This window comes from Stomoxys calcitrans, unplaced genomic scaffold (assembly GCF_963082655.1).
Source record: "Stomoxys calcitrans unplaced genomic scaffold, idStoCalc2.1 SCAFFOLD_84, whole genome shotgun sequence".
NCBI lineage: Eukaryota > Metazoa > Arthropoda > Insecta > Diptera > Muscidae > Stomoxys > Stomoxys calcitrans.
The window spans coordinates 1-18,745 of NW_026739168.1; the positions used below are offsets into that span (position 1 = coordinate 1).

General features: G+C 38.8%; 1 protein-coding gene across 1 annotated transcript; it reads left to right on the forward strand.

Moving 5' to 3' along the window:
* The first annotated feature begins 13,097 nt into the window (after positions 1-13,097).
* LOC131998395 (uncharacterized) lies at positions 13,098-15,153 on the forward strand. Its single transcript, XM_059370682.1, has 2 exons — positions 13,098-14,948; positions 15,004-15,153. Exons 1-2 carry the CDS (start codon positions 13,131-13,133, stop codon positions 15,151-15,153), a joined length of 1,968 nt encoding a protein of 655 aa, XP_059226665.1. The 5' UTR covers positions 13,098-13,130.
* The last annotated feature ends 3,592 nt before the right edge of the window (positions 15,154-18,745 follow it).

Sequence of the window (18,745 nt, forward strand, 5' to 3'; positions counted from 1 at the left end):
GAATACATAATGCAGGCCATAAAAATATTGTTAAATAATAAGAAATGTATAGTGACCATTAACCCTTCGTTTTCCACGCTGTTAATGGATTTTTGGTTGAGGGTGACAAGGAGAGCTATTGTAGTAAAGAAATGTATAACGAAACGTAAGGGCACACACTTGGAAAAATATTACTTTTTTAAAACTCTTCACCGTAGGAGGGGTGTAATTGAAATTTTCTTTGTAAAAGCAAGTAACCAAGGATCGCCTTTACATTGAAAGTCGATCTTGTTCGGTACGTCCATCTGAGGAAATCGTTTCATTATACCCACCACCATAAGATAGGGGTATTGCTAATCAAGCCATTCCGTTTGTAACACCTCGAAATATTCCTGATCGTCTCGCAGTTCAGAGTCGATCTACCCATGTCCGTCCATCTATCGCAATGGCGAAAGAGGTCGAACGCGTAAAGCTAGATGCTTGAAATTTTCCACAGATACTAACTATGGACGTAGGTCTTTGGGGATTGCAAATGGGCCATATTGGTTCAGATTTAGATGTAGCTCCCATATAAACCGATCTCCCGTTTAGACTTCTTGAGCCCCTGGAAGCCCCATTCTTTGTACGATTTGGCTGAAATTTTGCTTGTGGTGTTCTGTTATGACTTCCAACAACTGTGCCAAGTAGGGTCCGAATTGGTCTATAACCTGATATAGCTCCCATATAAACCGATCTCCCGATTTGACTTCTTGAGCCCCTGGAAGCCTCAATTTTCATCCGAATTAGCTGAAATTTTGCACCTAGTGTTCTGTTATGACTTCCATTAACTTTGCCAAGTAAGGTCCGAATTGGTCTATAACCTGATATAGCTCCCATATAAACCGATCTCCCGATTTGATTTCTTGAGCCCCTGGATGCCTCAATTTTCATCCGAATTAGCTGAAATTTTGCACCTAGTGTTCTGTTATGACTTCCATTAACTTTGCCAAGTAGGGTCCGAATTGGTCTATAACCTGATATAGCTCCCATATAAAACGATCTCCCGATTTGACTTCTTGAGCCCCTGGAAGCCACAATTTTCATCCGAATTAGTTGAAATTTTGCACCTAGTGTTGTGTTATGTCTTCCAACAACTGTGCCAAGTACGGCCCACAGCGGTCAAGAACATGATATAGCTCCCATATAAACCGATCGCCCGATTTGACTTCTTGAGCTTTACAAGCCGATATAGCTCCCGTATTTTAGCAGAATCCATGGTGGTGGGTTCCCAAGATTCAGCCCGGTCGAATCTAGCACGCTTTTACTTGATATGCACTCCACCACAGGATGGGGGTATACTAATTTCGTCATTCTGTTTGTAACACAAAGAAATATGCGTCTGAGACTCCATAAAGTATATATTGGGTTACCCAAAAAGTAATTGCGGATTTTTTAAAAGAAAGTAAATGCATTTTTAATAAGACTTAGAATGAACTTTAATCAAATATACTTTTTTTACACTTTTTTTCTAAAGCAAGCTAAAAGTAACAGCTGATAACTGACAGAAGAAAGAATGCAATTACAGAGTCACAAGCTGTGAAAAAATTTATCAACGCCGACTATATGAAAAATCCGCAATTACTTTTTGGGCAACCCAATACAATATATTCTCGATCGTCGTGTTATTTTAAGTCGATCTAGCCATGTTCGTCCGTCCGTCCGTTCGTCTGTCAGCCCATCCGTCCGTCCGGCTGTCCGTCTGTCCGTCCGTCTGTCTGTCCGTCCTTCCGTCCGTCTGTCTGTCTGTCTGTCTATCCGTCCGTCCGTTCGTCTATCCGTCCGTCTGTCCGTCCGTCTGTCTGTCCATCCGTCCGTCTGTCTGTCAAAAGCACGCTAACTTTCGAAGAAGTAAAGCTACCCGTTTAAAATTTTGCGCAAATACTTTTTATTAGTATAGCTCGGTTGGGGTTGCAAATGGGCCAAATCGGTCCATGATTTGCTATAGCTGCCATATAAACCGATCTTGGGTCTTGACTTCTTGAGCCTCTAGAGGGCGCATTTCTCGACCGATTTGGCTGAAATTTTGCACGAGGTATTTCGATATGACTTCCAATAAATGTGCAAAGTATGGTTCAAATCGGTACATAACCTGATATAGCTGCCATATAAACCGATCTTGGGTCTTGACTTCTTGAGCCCATAGAGCGCGCAATTCTTATCCGATTTAGCTGAAATTTTGCATGAGATGTTTTGTTATGACTTCAAATAACTATGCTAAGTATGGTGCAAATCGGTATATAACCTGATATAGCTGCCATATAAACCGATCTTGGATCTTGACTTCTTGAGCCTCTAGAGGGCGCAATTCTTGTCCGATTTGATTGAAATTTTGCATGAGGTATTTCGATATGACTTCCAATAACTGTGCTAAGGATGGCGGAAACCGAGCAAAGACTTTTGACATGACTTTCAACATCCATGCCAAATATGATCGGAATCGGTCCAAGTTTTGCTATAGCTGCCATATAAACCGATCTTGGCTCTTGACTTCCTGAGCCTCTAGAGGGCGCAATTCTCATACGATTTGGCTGAAATTTTGCACGACGTGTTTTGCTATCACTTCCAATAAATGTGCAAAGTATGGTGCAAATCGGTACATAACCTGATATAGCTGCCATATAAACCGATCTGGGATCTTAACTTCTTGAGCCTCTAGAGGGCGCAATTTTCATCCGATTTGGCTGAAATTTTGCATGAGGTATTTCGATATGACTTCCAATAACTGTGCTAAGGATGGCGGAAATCGGTACATAACCTGATATAGCTGCCATATAAACCGATCTGGGATTTTGATTTCTTGAGCCCATAGAGCGCGCAATTCTTATCCGATTTAGCTGAAATTTTGCATGAGGTGTTTTGTTATGACTTCAAATAACTGTGCTAAGGATGGTGCAAATCGGTATATAACCTAATATAGCTGTCATATAAACTGATCTGGGATTTTGACTTCTTGAGCCTCTAGAGGGCGCAATTCTCATCCGATTTGGCTGAAATTTCGCATGAGGTATTTCGATATGACTTCCAATAACTATGCTAAGGATGGCGGAAATCGGTACATAACCTGATATAGCTGCCATATAAACCGATCTTGGGTCTTGACTTCTTGAGCCTCTAGAGGGCGCATTTCTCGACCGACAACTGTGCTAAGTATGATTTAAATCGGTTCATAATCTGGTATAGCTGTCATATAAACCGATCTGGGATCTTGACTTCTTGAGCCTCTAGAGGGCGCAATTCTCGTACGATTTGACTGAAATTTTGCACTTAGAGTTTTGCTATCACTTCCAATAACTGTGCTAACTATGATGCAAATCGGTATATAACCTGATATAGCTGCCATATAAACCGATCTTGGATCTTGACTTCTTGAGCCTCTAGAGGGCGCAATTCTTGTCCGATTTGATTGAAATTTTGCACGACGTATTTCGATATGATTCCCAGTAAACGTGCTAAGTATGGTGCAAATCGGTACATAACCTGATATAGCTGCCATATAAACCGATCTTGGGTCTTGACTTCTTGAGCCTCTAGAGGGCGCAATTCTCATCCGATTTGGAAGACATTTTGTACAACGACTTCTCTCGTGACCTTCAACATACGTGTCTAATATGGTCTGAATCGATCAATAGCTTGATGTAGCTCCCATATAAGCCGATCTTCCGATTTGGCTTCTTGAGCCCCTACAAGGCGCCATTCTTATCCGAATAAATTGAAATTTTAAACAATGACTTCTAAAATGTTCAGCATTCATTTATTTTCCCAATCGGACTATAACTGGATATAGCTTAAATAGCATAACAGTTCTTATTCAATATTTTTTGTTTGCCTAAGAAGCGATACCGCGCATAGAACTCGACAAATGTGATCCATGGTGGAGGGTATATAAAATTCGGTCCGGCTGAACTTGGCACGCTCTTACTTGTTTTATTTTACTATACCCACCAACGTAGGATAGGGGATATATTCATTTAGTTATTCCGTTTGCAACACATCGAAATATCAATTTCTGACCCTATAAAGTATATATACTTCGGATCGTCGTAAAATTCTACGGCGATTTAACGATGTCCGTGTGTCTGTCCGTCTATACATCTGTCCGTTTGTCTGTTGTAATCACTCTAGAGCCTTCAAAAAATGAGATATTGAGCTGAAATTTGGCACAGATACGTCTTTTTGATGCACGCTGGTTAACTTCTTGAACGGGCCAAATCGCGCCATATTTGGGTATAGCTGCTATATGGACCGTTTTTCCGTTAAAGGGTCTAATGCCCATAAATGCTGTAGTTTTCATCCGATTTCGCTGAAATTTGAAACAGTGAGTAGTTTTTGTCCTCCCGACATCGGACCTAAATATTGTTCAGATCGGACTATATTTAGATATAGCTGCCATATATACCGATCTGCCGATAAAGGGTCTGAAGCTCATAAAAGTTTTATTTATTGTCCGATTTCGTTGAAATTAGAAGCAGAGGGTTATCTTAAGCCTCTTGATATCCAACCTCAATATGGATCAAATCGGACTATATTTAGATATAGCTGCCATATAGACCGATCTACCGATAAAGGGTCTAAAGCCCATAAAAGCTTTCTTTTTTAACCGATTTCGCTGAAATTGGAAACATTGAGTATTTTTACGCCTATTAACATAGGACTCAAATATGGTTAAGATCGGACTATATTTATATATAGCTGCCATATAGACCGATCTGCCGATAAAGGGTCTGAAGCCCATAAAAGCTTTATTTTTTTACCGATTTCGCTGAAATTTGAATCAGTAGGTTATTTGGAGCCTCCCGACATCTGACCCAAATGCGGATCAAATCGGACTATATTTAGGTATAGCTGCCATATAGACCGATCTGCCGATAAAGGGTCTGGAGTCCATAAAAGCTTTATTTTTTATCCGATTTCGCTGTAATTTGAAACTGTGAATAGTTTTACGCCTCCCAACATAGGACCCAAATATCGTTTAGATCGGATTTTATTCAGATATAGCTGTCATATAGACCGATCTAACGATAAAGGGTCTGAAGTCCATAAAAGCTTTATATATTACCCGATTTCGTTAAAATTTGAAACAGTGGGTGGTTATAGGCCACCCGCTATCTGACCCAAATATGGCTAAGATCAGACTGTATTTGGATATAGCTGTCATATAGACCGATGTGCCGATTAAGGGTCTAAAGCTCATAAAAGCTTTAATTATTACACGATTTTGTTGAAATTTGAAATGCAAAATTCAACAGTGACTTTTATTTGTAAGCCCTCTCAATATCCGTGTCGAATTTGGGTGCATAAGTTATGCAATTTTCACTGGATTATGCCGAAACGGGGTTTTCATATATACCCGAGGTGGTGGGTATCCAAAGTTCGGCTCCCGGCCCGACCCGGCTTTTTACTTGTTTTTTTTTCGTTTGGCTTAAAAATTGCTTGTAAATCAAACAACAGGTGTATGAATCGGAAATTGGTATCCTTTGCCTTAAGCAAGGCTGATGTAACTCCCGTCATAATAACTATGGGGTTGCCCAAAAAGTAATTGCGGATTTTTCATATAGTCGGCGTTGACAAATTTTTTTCACAGCTTGTGACTCTGTAATTGCATTCTTTCTTCCGTCAGTTATCAGCTGTTACTTTTAGCTTGCTTTAGAAAAAAAGTGTAAAAAAAGTATATTTGATTAAAATTCATTCTAAGTTTTATTAAAAATGCATTTACTTTCTTTTGAAATATTTTACCATTTTCTTGCAGTGTATTCTCTCCCCTCCACCAAGGAGAGAACTTCACATTCATGTGTCAATAGTGCTGTGGTGTATCTCACGAACGCAACAACAACAGCAGCAAGAAAGAGTTGTTGAACAAGTATTAACAAATGCTAAATGTTTTATTAGGCATAAACAAGGATTACACATTGGCGCACAAATAAGGATATACTACATATCGTATTCTCATTGTTGGTGCTTTTTTTTTTTTCTTTTACCACCACTTTATTACAAAAAAAAGTTCATGGGGGCTTCGCGCCTTGCTTGCTTCCTATATTTCCTAAAGAGAATGTAAAAACTCATCAAGTTCAGCCGGGCCGAACTTGGGATACCCACCTCATAACGTCAAGTCTAGTGAAAAGTACAGCCTTAATGAAAACTAAGCGGCTATATCGAAATATGGTTCGATCTGAATCAAACTCACTTGGGGCGTTGAGGGTTCTAACATAATTCATTGACGTAGAGCATAACACCTAAAAGGGTGCTAAATTCGGCCGGCCTGAATATTGAAAACCCACCACCATGGAATCGGTTGAAATATGGGAGCTATATCTGGTCATAGACCGAATCAAACCGTATTTGACATAGTTTTGCAGCTTCCAGGAGCTCAAGAAGTCAAATCGGGAGATCGGTTTATATAGGAGCTATACCAGGTTATAAACCAATCTTGACTTTACGTAGTACAGTTTTTGAAAGTCATAACAGAAGATTACATGCAAAATATCAGCAAAATCGGACAAAAATTGCGCCTTGCAAGGGCTCAAAAAGTCAAATCGGGAGATCGGTTTGTATGAGGGCTAGATCAGGTTATAGACCGAGTTGACCCGGTCTTGTCACAGTTGTTGTAAGTCATAACAGAGCACTTTGTTCAAAATTTAAGCGAAATTGGACAAAAATTGTGGCTTACAGGGTTTCAAGAAGATCGGATTATATGGGACCTATATCCAAATCTGAACCGATATGGCCCATTTGCAATCCACAACGACCTACACCAGGTGTAAGTATCTGTGCAAAATTTCAAGCGGTTGAACGCGATCGTGATTCCTACAGACGGATGGATGGATGGACGGACATGGATTGACTCGGAATGTCGAGTCGATCAAGAATATATCTTTATGGGGTCTTAGACCAATATTTCGAGATGTTACAAACGGAATGACTAGAGTTGGTAATGGTAATGGGTATATAAAAAAAGGTGCTAAGTAGGCAGCTATATAAAAATATAGTCCGATATACACCATATGCAGGATGCCTAGGCGTATGATTCAGCTCTTTGTGCAAAAAATTCTTTGACTTCGGGTAGTAAATGCTCCTGTTATGGCCCCTGGAAATAAATCGGGACATCGGTATATATGACAGCTATATCCAAATATAGACTGATCTAAATCATATCGGGCAAGGATATCATGGAGCCCAATACAACTCATTCTGCCAAATTTCAGCGAAATTGATTAACAAACACGGTTTTTATGGATCCTAGAACCTAAATCGGTAGATCGGTCTATATAGGGACTACATCAAGGTATATGTCGATAAAGCCCATCTTTCAACGTGACCTGCCTATGGGCAAAACAAATAAAAAGGCGTTAAGTTCGGCCGGGCCGAACTTTCGGCGACATCGGACAATAAATAAGTCTTTTATGGACCCAAAACCTTGAATCGAGAGATCGGTCAATATGGCAGCTATATCCAAATCTGAACTCTAAATTGCAAAAGTAACTCGATGGGCTTAACGTAACTCACGGTTCCAAATTTTTGCAACCACGGACATTAAATACGCCTTTGATGGGCCCAAAACCTTAAATCGAGAGATCGGGCTGTATGGCAGCGATATCCAAATCTGGACCGATCTGGTGCCAAATGGAAGAAAGATCGGTTTATATGGCAGCTGAATCCAAAACTGAACCTATCGGTGTCATATTGGAAAAGTACATCGAGGGGCTTAACATAACTCACGGTCACAAATTTCGGCGACAACGGACAATAAATGCGCCTTTGATTGGCCCCAAATATGCGAAAATTTCGATAAAATCGGTTCTGCCGTTTCTCAGTCTATACGGAACAAACAAACCGAGTCCCATATATCCGTGATTGGCTAATGTGCCCAGTTTGGGCGTTTTTGTGGGGTTGGGGTTACCCCCTTTACTTTGATATGATTTTGTATGCCAGATTCGTTATCTACTCCCGCATACTTTTCATTTGGTACCCATATTGTCCCTATCGGTCCACTTTTGATTTTGGGTGGTGTTTTTGGGGTAACGGTGGAAGGTCCGCCCCCTTTTGTTATCAAAAAATTATAAAGCCTATTGCTACATCCTCACCATAGTCGTAATCTACTCCCGAATACCTTTCATTTGTGTCCCCTATTGTCATGATTGTCAAATAAACCTATTTTATGGAGGTTTTGGAGCTGGTGCGGCCCCCGAGGTACTTGGACCCAACTTTTATTATGAAATTTGTACTCTACTCTTGCATACCTTTTAACTGAATCCCATATTGTCCCTATGGGTCCACTTTTATTTTTGGGTAGCACTTTTGGGGTAAAGGGGAGAGTCCGCATCCCTCCCGATATCAAAAAATTGTATAGCCTATGTTTCCTTCCAGACCAACCTACACAAACTGTGACAACTTCAAGTTAATCGTTTTAGCCGTTTCTGAGTCTACTCCGGAATACCTTTCATTTGAGTCCCATATTGTCATGCTCGTCCAATAAACCTTTTTTATGACGGTTTTGGGGCAGGGGCGGCCCCCGAGTAACTTGGACCCAACTTTTATTATGAAATTCATACTCTTCTCTTGAATACCTTTCATTTGAGTCCCATTTTGTCCCCATCGGGCCACTTTTATTTTTGGGTAGTACTTTTGCGGTAAGGGGGAGGGTCCGCTCCCCTCCCGGTATCAAAAAATTATATAGCCTATGTTTCCTTCCAGACCAACCTACACATTCTGTGACAACTTCAAGGTAATCGGTTCAGCCGTTTTTGAGTCTACTCCCGAATACCTTTCATTTGAGTCCCATATTGTCATGATCGTCCAATAAACCTTTTTTATGACGGTTTTGGGTCTGGGGCGGCCCCCGAGGTACTTGGACCCAACTTTTATTGTGAATTTTGTACTCTACTCTTGAATACCTTTCATTTGAGTCCCATATTGTCCCCATCAGGCTGCTTTTATTTTTGGGTAGTACTTTTGCGGTAAGGGGGAGGGTCCGCTCCCCTCCCGATATCAAAAAATTATATAGCCTATGTTTCCTTCCAGACCAACCTACACAATCTGTGACAACTTCAAGGTAATCGTTTCAGCCGATTACCTTGAAAATTCAAGAGTATTAGGTTCGGAAATGGATATTTCGAGGTGTTGCAAACGGAATGACAAAATGGGTATACCCCCATCCTTCGGTGGTGGGTATAAAAAAGAATCGGTGCAAAGTTTCAGCTTAATATCTCAACTTTTAAAGACGTTAGGGTGATTTCAACAGCCTGAAGGACGGACGGTTATGACCAGATCGCCTTAAATGTTTACAAAGATCAAAAACGTGCACATAGGGTAGGAAATTGGATTTTTCAAGGTGTTGCCAACGGAATGACAAAATGAGTATACCCTCCTGCTACGGTGGTGGGTATAAAAAGCGGTGGCTGCGGTGTGCTGCTGTCATTACATAGGAATCATATTGAAATTGGTTCCACCGCATTTAAGAACGATTGCCAAAGAATGTTGCAATGAAATGCTTGGGTGTTTTTCTTAGATGTATGGCCACCCTGCTGTGTTGCTTCACCCATGAGGCAAAACATTACGGAAGAGCCTATGGAATTTACGATTTTTTTTTTTTTTTTTTTTTTTACGTAAAAAAATGAAAATAAATCCTAACGAGGCTGCTTTTATGAGCAAATTATAGTTTACATATATCGTAAAAAATAATCTCACATAATTTAGAGGATTTCTACTTTGGCCCCGGCCTATTCGGTACATGGCAGGCTGTATGGGTTTGCTTGTTGGCCCTTTTGTTGCAATAAAAATGTTCTTAAAAAGACAGACTAACATTTAAAGCTGTGGCCAAAATCGCAGCAAATCATAAAATGCCAAAGCATACCAACTCCCTGATTGTTAAATAAATTGTTTGTCTGTCCGTCCGTCTGTCTGTCCGTCTTCTTTTATTGCATTTTAAATCAAGCGTATATGTGTTGACTGTGCATTTAAGTTGAATTTTATTTATTTCCGCTTATTCATGAAGCATTGAAGTGGATTTATATCCTGGAATTTTCATGAAAATACATGCCAAACAACAAAATCTTATGAATTGCTAAGCAAGACAATTGAAAATTTTCCCATAAAAACAAAAAAAAAAAAAAAAAAGTAAATAAAAATAAAAATGGAAAATTGTTAAGGAAACTGATCTTCTTCGAAGGCTTTCGACCTAATTTGACAGTTGTCGAAACGCTTTACAAGCATCTTAGATTTTTAGAACATGGAGGAGAAGAGGATTTGTGATGTTGTTGCCACGAAGAGCGATAATCTAAGGTTATGCTAATTTTGAGAGACAATGCCATAGGGAAGTTCATTTGTCTATGTTTGGATATGGAATTTTCATAAAAAATTAGGAGGGGGGGTCTTTTCTCATATAAATGAATGCAACACATTTGAAGTGTATGCACAGTTCTTACAATGGGGGTTTACTTACTTCCTCATTCGTTTTTTATACCCCCCCACCGAGGGATGGGGGTATATTCGTTTTGTCGTACCGTTTGCAACACATCGAAATATCCATTTCCCCATCCTATAGAGTATATATTGGGTTGCCCAAAAAGTAATTGCGGATTTTTCATATAGTCGGCGTTGACAGCTTTTTTCACAGCTTGTGACTCTGTAATTGCATACTTTCTTCTGTCAGTTATCAGGTGTTACTTTTAGCTTGCTTTAGAAAAAAAAGTGTAAAACAAGTAAGAAGGCGTTAAGTTCGGCCGGGCCGAACTTTGGATACCCACCACCTCGGGTATATATGTGAACCACATTTCGTCAAAATCCAGTGAAAAATGCATACCTTATGCCACATAGCAGCTCTATAGATATCATCCGATTTAGACCAAATGCTTATAAGTACAAGTCATTGTTCAACCGAGAGATCGGTCTATATGGCAGCTATATCCAAATCTGGACCGATCTGAGCCAAATTGAAGACAAATATCGAAGGGCCCAAAACAAGTCATTGTCCCAAATTTCGGCGGCATCGGACAATAAATGCGCTTTTTATGGGCCCAAAACCTTAAATCGAGAGATCGGTCTATATGGCAGCTATATCCAAATCTGAACCGATCAGGGCCAAATTGGCGAAGGATGTCGAGGGGCCTAACACAACTCACTGTCCCAAATTTCAGCAAAATCGGATAATAAATGTGGCTTTTATGGGCCTAAAACCCCAAATCGGCGGATCGGTCTATATGGGGGCTATATCAAGACATAGTCCGATATAGCCCATCTTCGAACTTAACCTGCTTATGGACAAAAAAAGAATCTGTGCAAAATTTCAGCTCAATATCTCTATTTTTAAAGGCTGTAGCGTGATTTCAACAGACAGACGGACAGACGGACGGACATGTCTAGATCGTCTTAGATTTTCACGCTGATCAAGAATACATATACTTTATAGGGACGGAAATGGATATTTCGATGTGTTGCAAACGGAATGACAAAATGAATATACCCCCATCCTTCGGTGGTGGGTATAAAAAAGTGTAATTGATTAAAGTTCATTCTAAGTTTTATTAAAAATGCATTTACTTTCTTTTAAAAAATCCGCAATTAGTTTTTGGGCAATAAGACGATCTAAGTCATGTCCGTCTAAGACTATCTATACATGTCCGTCCGTCTGTCTGTTAAAATCACGCTACAGTCTTTAAAAATAGAAATATTGAGCTGAAACTTTGCACAGAACCTTTTTTTGCCCATAAGCAGGTTAAGTTCGAAGAAGGCTATATCGGGCTATATCTTGATACAGCCCCCATATAGACCGATCTGCCCCTATATAGACCGATCCGCCAATTTGTTGTCCGATTTTGCTGAAATTTGGGGATAGTGAGTTGTGTTAGGCCCTTCGGCATCCTTCGTCAATTTGGATCAGATCGGTTTAGAGTTGGATATAGCTGCCATATAGACCGATCCTCCGATTTAGGGTCTTAGGCCCATAAAAGCCACATTTATTATCCGATTTCGCCGAAATTTGGGACAGTGAGTTGTGTTAGGCCCTTAAACATCCTTTGTCAATTTGGCCAAAAACAGTCCAGATTTGGATATAGCTGCCATATAGACCGATCCTCGGATTGAGGGTCTTAGGCCCATAAAAGCTACATTTATTATCCGATTTTGCTGAAACTTGGGACAGTGAGTTGTGTTAGGCCCTTCAACTTCCTTTTTCAATTTGGCCCAGATCGGTTCAGATGTGGATATAGCTGGCATATAAAAAGAATGCTAGTTGATACTTCTCCGGAAGATGTAAATTCGACTGAATCGCAGAAACTAGTTGGAAATGTACAATTGTCAGAGTTAATGAAAATGATGCAACTGTCAATGGAAGCTGTAATGGAGAATAAGCTGCAAAATGTAGCAACGAAAAGTGATATTGCTGAAATTAAGAATCACATAGCTGATATCGATGACAAATTCAAAGAGCTTAAAGCTGAAAACGATGCCATGCGATCAGAAATTGCTGAATTGAAAGCAGACAAAGAAAAAGGCCAAGAACAGATTCTCCGTTTAGTAGAGCAGAGTAAACGTAAAAATCTATTTGTCAAAGGTATTATGATGAAAGGTTCCCCAAAACGATCCGTAGAATATTTTTTTAAAAACACATTAAAGCTAGCTGATGTTAAAGTAATATCAGCCCGGGCTATATACTCATCAAGAAATAAAATAAATACGATCGTAGAAATGCAAGACGAAGAAATGGTGAGACAAGTACTTAAAAATACCAACAAATTAGCCGGTACTAATATTATAATCGAAAAAGATTTGAGTGAAAGAAGGCAGCAAAACAAAAAGGTCTTATTCCAACTGAAGACTGAAATACTTGGAATCGACAAAACACACAAAGTTTTTGTAAGAAATGACTCCATAAAGATTGGGACAAAATGGATGTCATGGTCAAGGACCGGAGAGTTAATGTGTGGAAAGAACAAAGCTGACGCGGAACTAAAAGATTTATATGGCGATAAGTTTAGTGCATTAGATCTTAGCTATAATAACTTATTAAGCAAAATTAATCAAAAAAACTAAGTATAAGCAATGTAGATAAAAGCCAAACTGTAACTGAGGATCATTTTTTAAATATTTTGTCATATAATGTACATGGGCTAGAAAACAAAATGCTATACGTAGACTTTTTTAAGTATATAAACAGTTTTGATATATTTTTTCTCTTGGAAACTCATATTTGCGCGGATAAATGTGAAAAATTTAGTAAATACTTTGGCGATTTTGAATTAGTTTGGCACTATGCTGCAAGAAATTCACGGTTTGGAAGAGGAATTGGTGGTTGTTTAATCGGAATAAGGAAGGATCTGAAAAAGTTTGGTGTTCAACATACACATACAACTGAACAAGGAATAAACGTAATAAAGATTATTATTAATGGCTTAAAATTTAACATCATACCAATGTACATGAGATTACAAACTTGGAAAGAAGAATTCTTAAAAATCGACTCTATACTCAGGGAATGTAGCATTGAAAATCCCATAATAATTGGCGACTTGAACGTGAGAATTGGATCATTGCAAAAAAACATCGATGAAATTTTTAAGGAGACATTTCATGCTGGTCTTGAGGAAAGGAGATCAAAAGATGCGGAAATAAATTCAAGAGGAAGAGACTTCTTGAAGCTTTGTTATGACCACGGGCTGGTAATTGCAAATGGAATGACAAATGGCGATGAAATTGGAGAATTCACCTTTGTAAGTACAGTTGGAACGTCGGTCAATGATATATGTGCGATCTCACAAGAACTTTTGTCGAGAGTACACAGATTTACAGTTGGGAATAAAATCTGGTCAGATCACATGCCAATAATTTTATCGATGATATATAGAAGTGAAAATATACCGGAAAAACTCAATACACTGTTACCAAAGCTTAACTGGGATAATCGCAAATATTTTGAATACCAGAATGAAATAAACAAAATCCTTACAACGCGCAGACAACTCTCCCCTTATTCATTCTCCGAAATAGCGGAAATAATACAAGAAGCACATCGATCTATAGCTACGACAACAATGACATTTTCAGGTCGTGAAAAATGGTTCAACGTTACATGTTTTAACGCAAGGAAAAAATCTTTTGAATATTTGGATAAATTTAGAAAGTACGCTAGTCGTGAAAATAGAGAAAAGTATGTATACTTTAACAAACGGTATAAAGAAATTTGTGAAAATGCCAAAGCCCAATATAATAACAGATTGGAAAGAAAGATAGACGAGGTGAAAGATTCTCATGATTGGTGGAAGATCGTTAGGGAGCTGAGAAACGAAGAAAGGTGTGGTAGCATACCCGTGAAAACGGAGGACTTAAAGAATTATTTCCAACAACTGCTAACCCACACAAAAAATTTTCCAGATATTCATTACGCCTATATACACTGGAGAGATGATGACTTGGATAGGGAAATATGTTTGATGGAAGTTAAAAAGGCCTTAGGCAAAGCAAAGCTAAATAAAGCACCAGGAGAAGATCGTGTGCCATACGAATTTTATAAATACGCAACTGATGAATTGCTACAAGAAATAACATGTACTTGCAACGTTATTTTCGAAAAAGGAGAAGTAGACAAGTCGTTCGTTAGAAGCATTATTTACCCAATATTTAAAAAAGGTGACAAAACTCTTCCCAATAACTACCGTGGAATATCATTCATGAATTGCTTACCAAAAGTGATGATGGGTATTGTCAAAGATCGACTGGCTAATTGGTCAGAAAAACATGGAAAAATAAATGAATATCAAGCTGGATTTCGTAAAAATTACTCTACCGTTGATAATTTGTTCAACTTATCCTCAATAATACACTTAAACTGGCACAAAAACAAAAAAACCTATGCTTTCTTCGTAGATTTTAAAGCTGCGTTTGACCGAGTATCTCGAAAAGCCATGATATACAAACTTCATACCATAGGAGTATCAACAAAAGTAGTTAACTTTATTGAAAAAATATATGAAGAAACTAATTTTTCTGTATGGACAGGCCAGGAACTCTCCAGTGATTTTAATACAACCACAGGTGTTAAACAGGGCTGCTTATTATCTCCTCTCCTATTTGCTTTGTACCTCAATGACCTACATGAATACATTGGTGGTGGTACCACAGTGGATGATCAAAATATTCGACTTCTGATGTATGCCGATGATATCGTCATCCTAGCTGACGAAATAGACGTGATGCAGCGTATGATACAAAAACTGGAGGAATATTGCAAAATATGGAACATGGAGGTTAACATGGAGAAATCAAAAATAATGGTATTTCGGAAGGGAGGAAAGCTTTCGAGTAAGGAAAAGTGGCTGTATAATGGAACAGAGATCTCAATTACATCGGAATATTCTTACCTGGGGTTGACATTTACACCTAAACTCTCACTCCGGAAACAAATACAGGAGAGAAATCAATTAGCCAAAAATAGCATCAACACCACTTGGAATTGTTTCTTATCAAAACCTAATGTGTCCATAAAAACAAAATGGAAACTCTTCTTGGCCATTAGTAGGTCTATACAATCATATGGATCACAAATATGGGGGTTTTCTCACTTTGATGAAGTTGACCAACTGACACTATATTTTTTAAAGAAGGTATTAAAAATGCCAAGTTTTACTCCAACGTACATAATGATGTTAGAGACTGGTGTCGAAAACGGGCATATATACACTTTGAACAACCATCTTAACTATATAACGAGAATTTTGTATGATTACAAAGATGATAGGCTACCTAAAATACTAGCCAAAAAAGTGATGAGACACGAAATATTTTGGAAAACGCATATAAATTCTTTAACTCTGCAAAATAGTACAGAAGCTTTCACGCCAAATCTGTCAAAACAATGTTGGTTACAAAACATTCAAAATCTCCTCCAAAACATACGTGCAACAAAAACAAATGATGCACTTTCAAACGCAAATAATACACACCGCTTCTACAGTAAGCTCCAACCTACTTTTGGGGGATTATACTTTGTCGAACCCTTGAGGCAGGACGAACTGATGTGGATATTAAAAGCTCGAAGTGGGATGTTTTCATTAAATTCCAACAGGTTCCAAACAAATTCAAATCCAATATGTTCAATGTGTAATACAGTTGAAATAGAAAACATTCAACATTTCCTGGGTCGATGCCCAGCTCTCAAAGAATTCCGATTAATGTTCTTCCAAATGCCCATAATTAATGAATCTGATTTAATAAATATTCTCAATGGAAATGTTATACACTGGAAAAGTTTAGCCAGTTATCTAAAAACTTGTATGTTATATAGAAACCAGTTATTGTCTGAATTTAATATATAAAAGAAAGGAAAAACAAACTCGTAAATCTCTAGTATATACACTATATTTTAATAATGGACAGACGACCGAAGGTCAATGTCAAGAAAATATATACTCAATTTATTCTTTTAGAATGCTATGTTTATATTGCTATATTTATATGAAAACATTAATGAAATTAATAAAGAATACTACTACTACTACTACTACTACTACTACTACTATAAACCTATTCTCCGATTTAAGGTCTTAGGCCAATAAAAGCCACATTTATTATCCGGTTTTGCTGAAATTTTGGGGCAGTGAATGTTCTTAGGCCCTTCGACATCCTTCGTCAATTGAGCCCAGATCGGTCCAGATCTGGATATAGCTGCCATATAAACCTATTCTCCGATTTAGGGTCTTAGGCCCATAAAAGCTACATTTATTATCCGATTTTGCTGAAACTTGGGACAGTGAGTTGTGTTAGGCCCTTCAACTTCCTTTGTCAATTTGGCCCAGATCGGTTCAGATGTGGATATAGCTGGCATATAAACCTATTCTCCGATTTAAGGTCTTAGGCCAATAAAAGCCACATTTATTATCCGGTTTTGCTGAAATTTTGGGGCAGTGAATGTTCTTAGGCCCCTCGACATCCTTCGTCAATTGAGCCCAGATCGGTCCAGATCTGGATATAGCTGCCATATAGACCGATCCTCCGATTTAGGGTCTTAGGGCCATAAAAGCCACATTTATTATCCGATTTTGCTGAAATTTGGGACAGACAGTAATGTTAAGCCCCTCCACGTATTTCTGCAATTTGGTCTACATCGATCAAGATTTGCATATAGCTGCCATACAAACCGATCTTGGGTCTTGACTTCTTGAGCCTCTAGAGGGCGCAATTCTCATCCGATTTGACTGAAATTTTGCACGTGGTGTTTTGGTGTCACTTCATACAACTGTGTTAAATTTGATTCAAATCGGTCCATGTTTTGATATAGCTGCCATATAAACCGATCTTGGCTCTTGAGTTCTTGAGCCTCTAGAGGGCGCAATTCTCCTTCGATTTGGCTGAAATTTTGCATGAGGTGTTTTGTTATGACTTCCAATAACTGTGTTAAGTATGGCGTAAATCGGTGTAGAACCTAATATAGCTGCCATATAAACCGATCTTGGGTCTTGACTTCTTGAGGCTCTAGAGGGCGCAATTCTCATCCGATTTGACTGAAATTTTGCATGAGGTGGTTTGTTATGACTTCCAATAACTGTGTGAAGTATGGCGTAAATCGGTAAAGAACCAAATATAGCTGCCATATAAACCGATCTTGGGTCTTGACTTCTTGAGCCTCTAGAGGGCGCAATTCTTTTCCGATTTGACTGAAATTTTGCACGTGATGTTTTGGTGTCACCTCCAACAACTGTGTTAAGTTTGATTTAAATCGGTTCATAATTTGGTATAGCTGCCATATAAACCGATCTTGGCTCTTGACTTCTTGAGCCTCTAGAGGGCGCAATTCTCATCCGATTTGACTCAACTTTTGCACGTGGTGTTTTGGTGTCACTTCCAACAACTGTGTTAAGTTTGATTTAAATCGGTTCATAATCTGGTATAACTGTGATATAAACCGATCTGGGATCTTGACTTCTTGAGCCTCTAGAGGGCGCAATTCTCGTCCGATTTGACTGAAATTTTGCATGAGGTGTTTTGTTATGACTTTCAACAACTGTGTGAAGTATGGCGTAAATCGGTATAGAACCAAATATAGCTGCCGTATAAACCGATCTTGGCTCTTGACTTCTTGAGCCTCTAGAGGACGCAATTTTTATCAGATTTGACCGAAAAATTTGCATGTACTGTCTTGATATCACTTTCAATAATTTCGCTAAGTATGATTTAAATCGGTCCATGTTTTGATATAGCTGCCATATAAACCGATCTTGGATCTTGACTTCTTGAGCCTCTAGAGGGCGCAATTCTCTTCCGATTTGGCTGAAATTTTGCATGGGGTGTTTTGTTATGACTTCCAATAACTGTGTTAAGTATGGCGCAAATCGGTATATAACCTGATATAGCTGCCATATAAACCGATCTTGGGTCTTGACTTCTTGTGCCTCTAGAGGGCGCAATTCTCATCCGATTTGACTGATATCTAGCATGTTGTGTTTTGGTATCACTTCCAATAACTGTGTTAGGTTTGATTCAAATCGGGTTATGTTTTAATATAGCTGCCATATAAACCGATCTTGGGCCTTGACTTCTTGAGCCTCTAGAGGGCGCAATTCTCATCTAATTTGGATGAAATTTTGCATGAGGTGTTTTGTTATGACTTCCAACAACTGTGTTAAGTATGGCGCAAATCGGTATATAACCTGATATAGCTGCCATATAAACCGATCTTGGGTCTTGACTTCTTGAGCCTCTAGAGGGCGCAATTCTTATCCGATTTGACTGAAATTTTGTACAA

What these genes read in the sequence shown, in the direction of transcription:
- LOC131998395 (XM_059370682.1), top strand. Translation starts at nt 13,131, where the DNA reads ATGCTATACGTAGACTTTTTTAAGTATATAAACAGTTTTGATATATTT. An exon ending in CCATAGGAGTATCAACAAAA is followed by an intron (nt 14,949 to 15,003) that starts GTAGTTAACTTT and finishes CTGTATGGACAG; the next exon opens with GCCAGGAACTCTCCAGTGAT.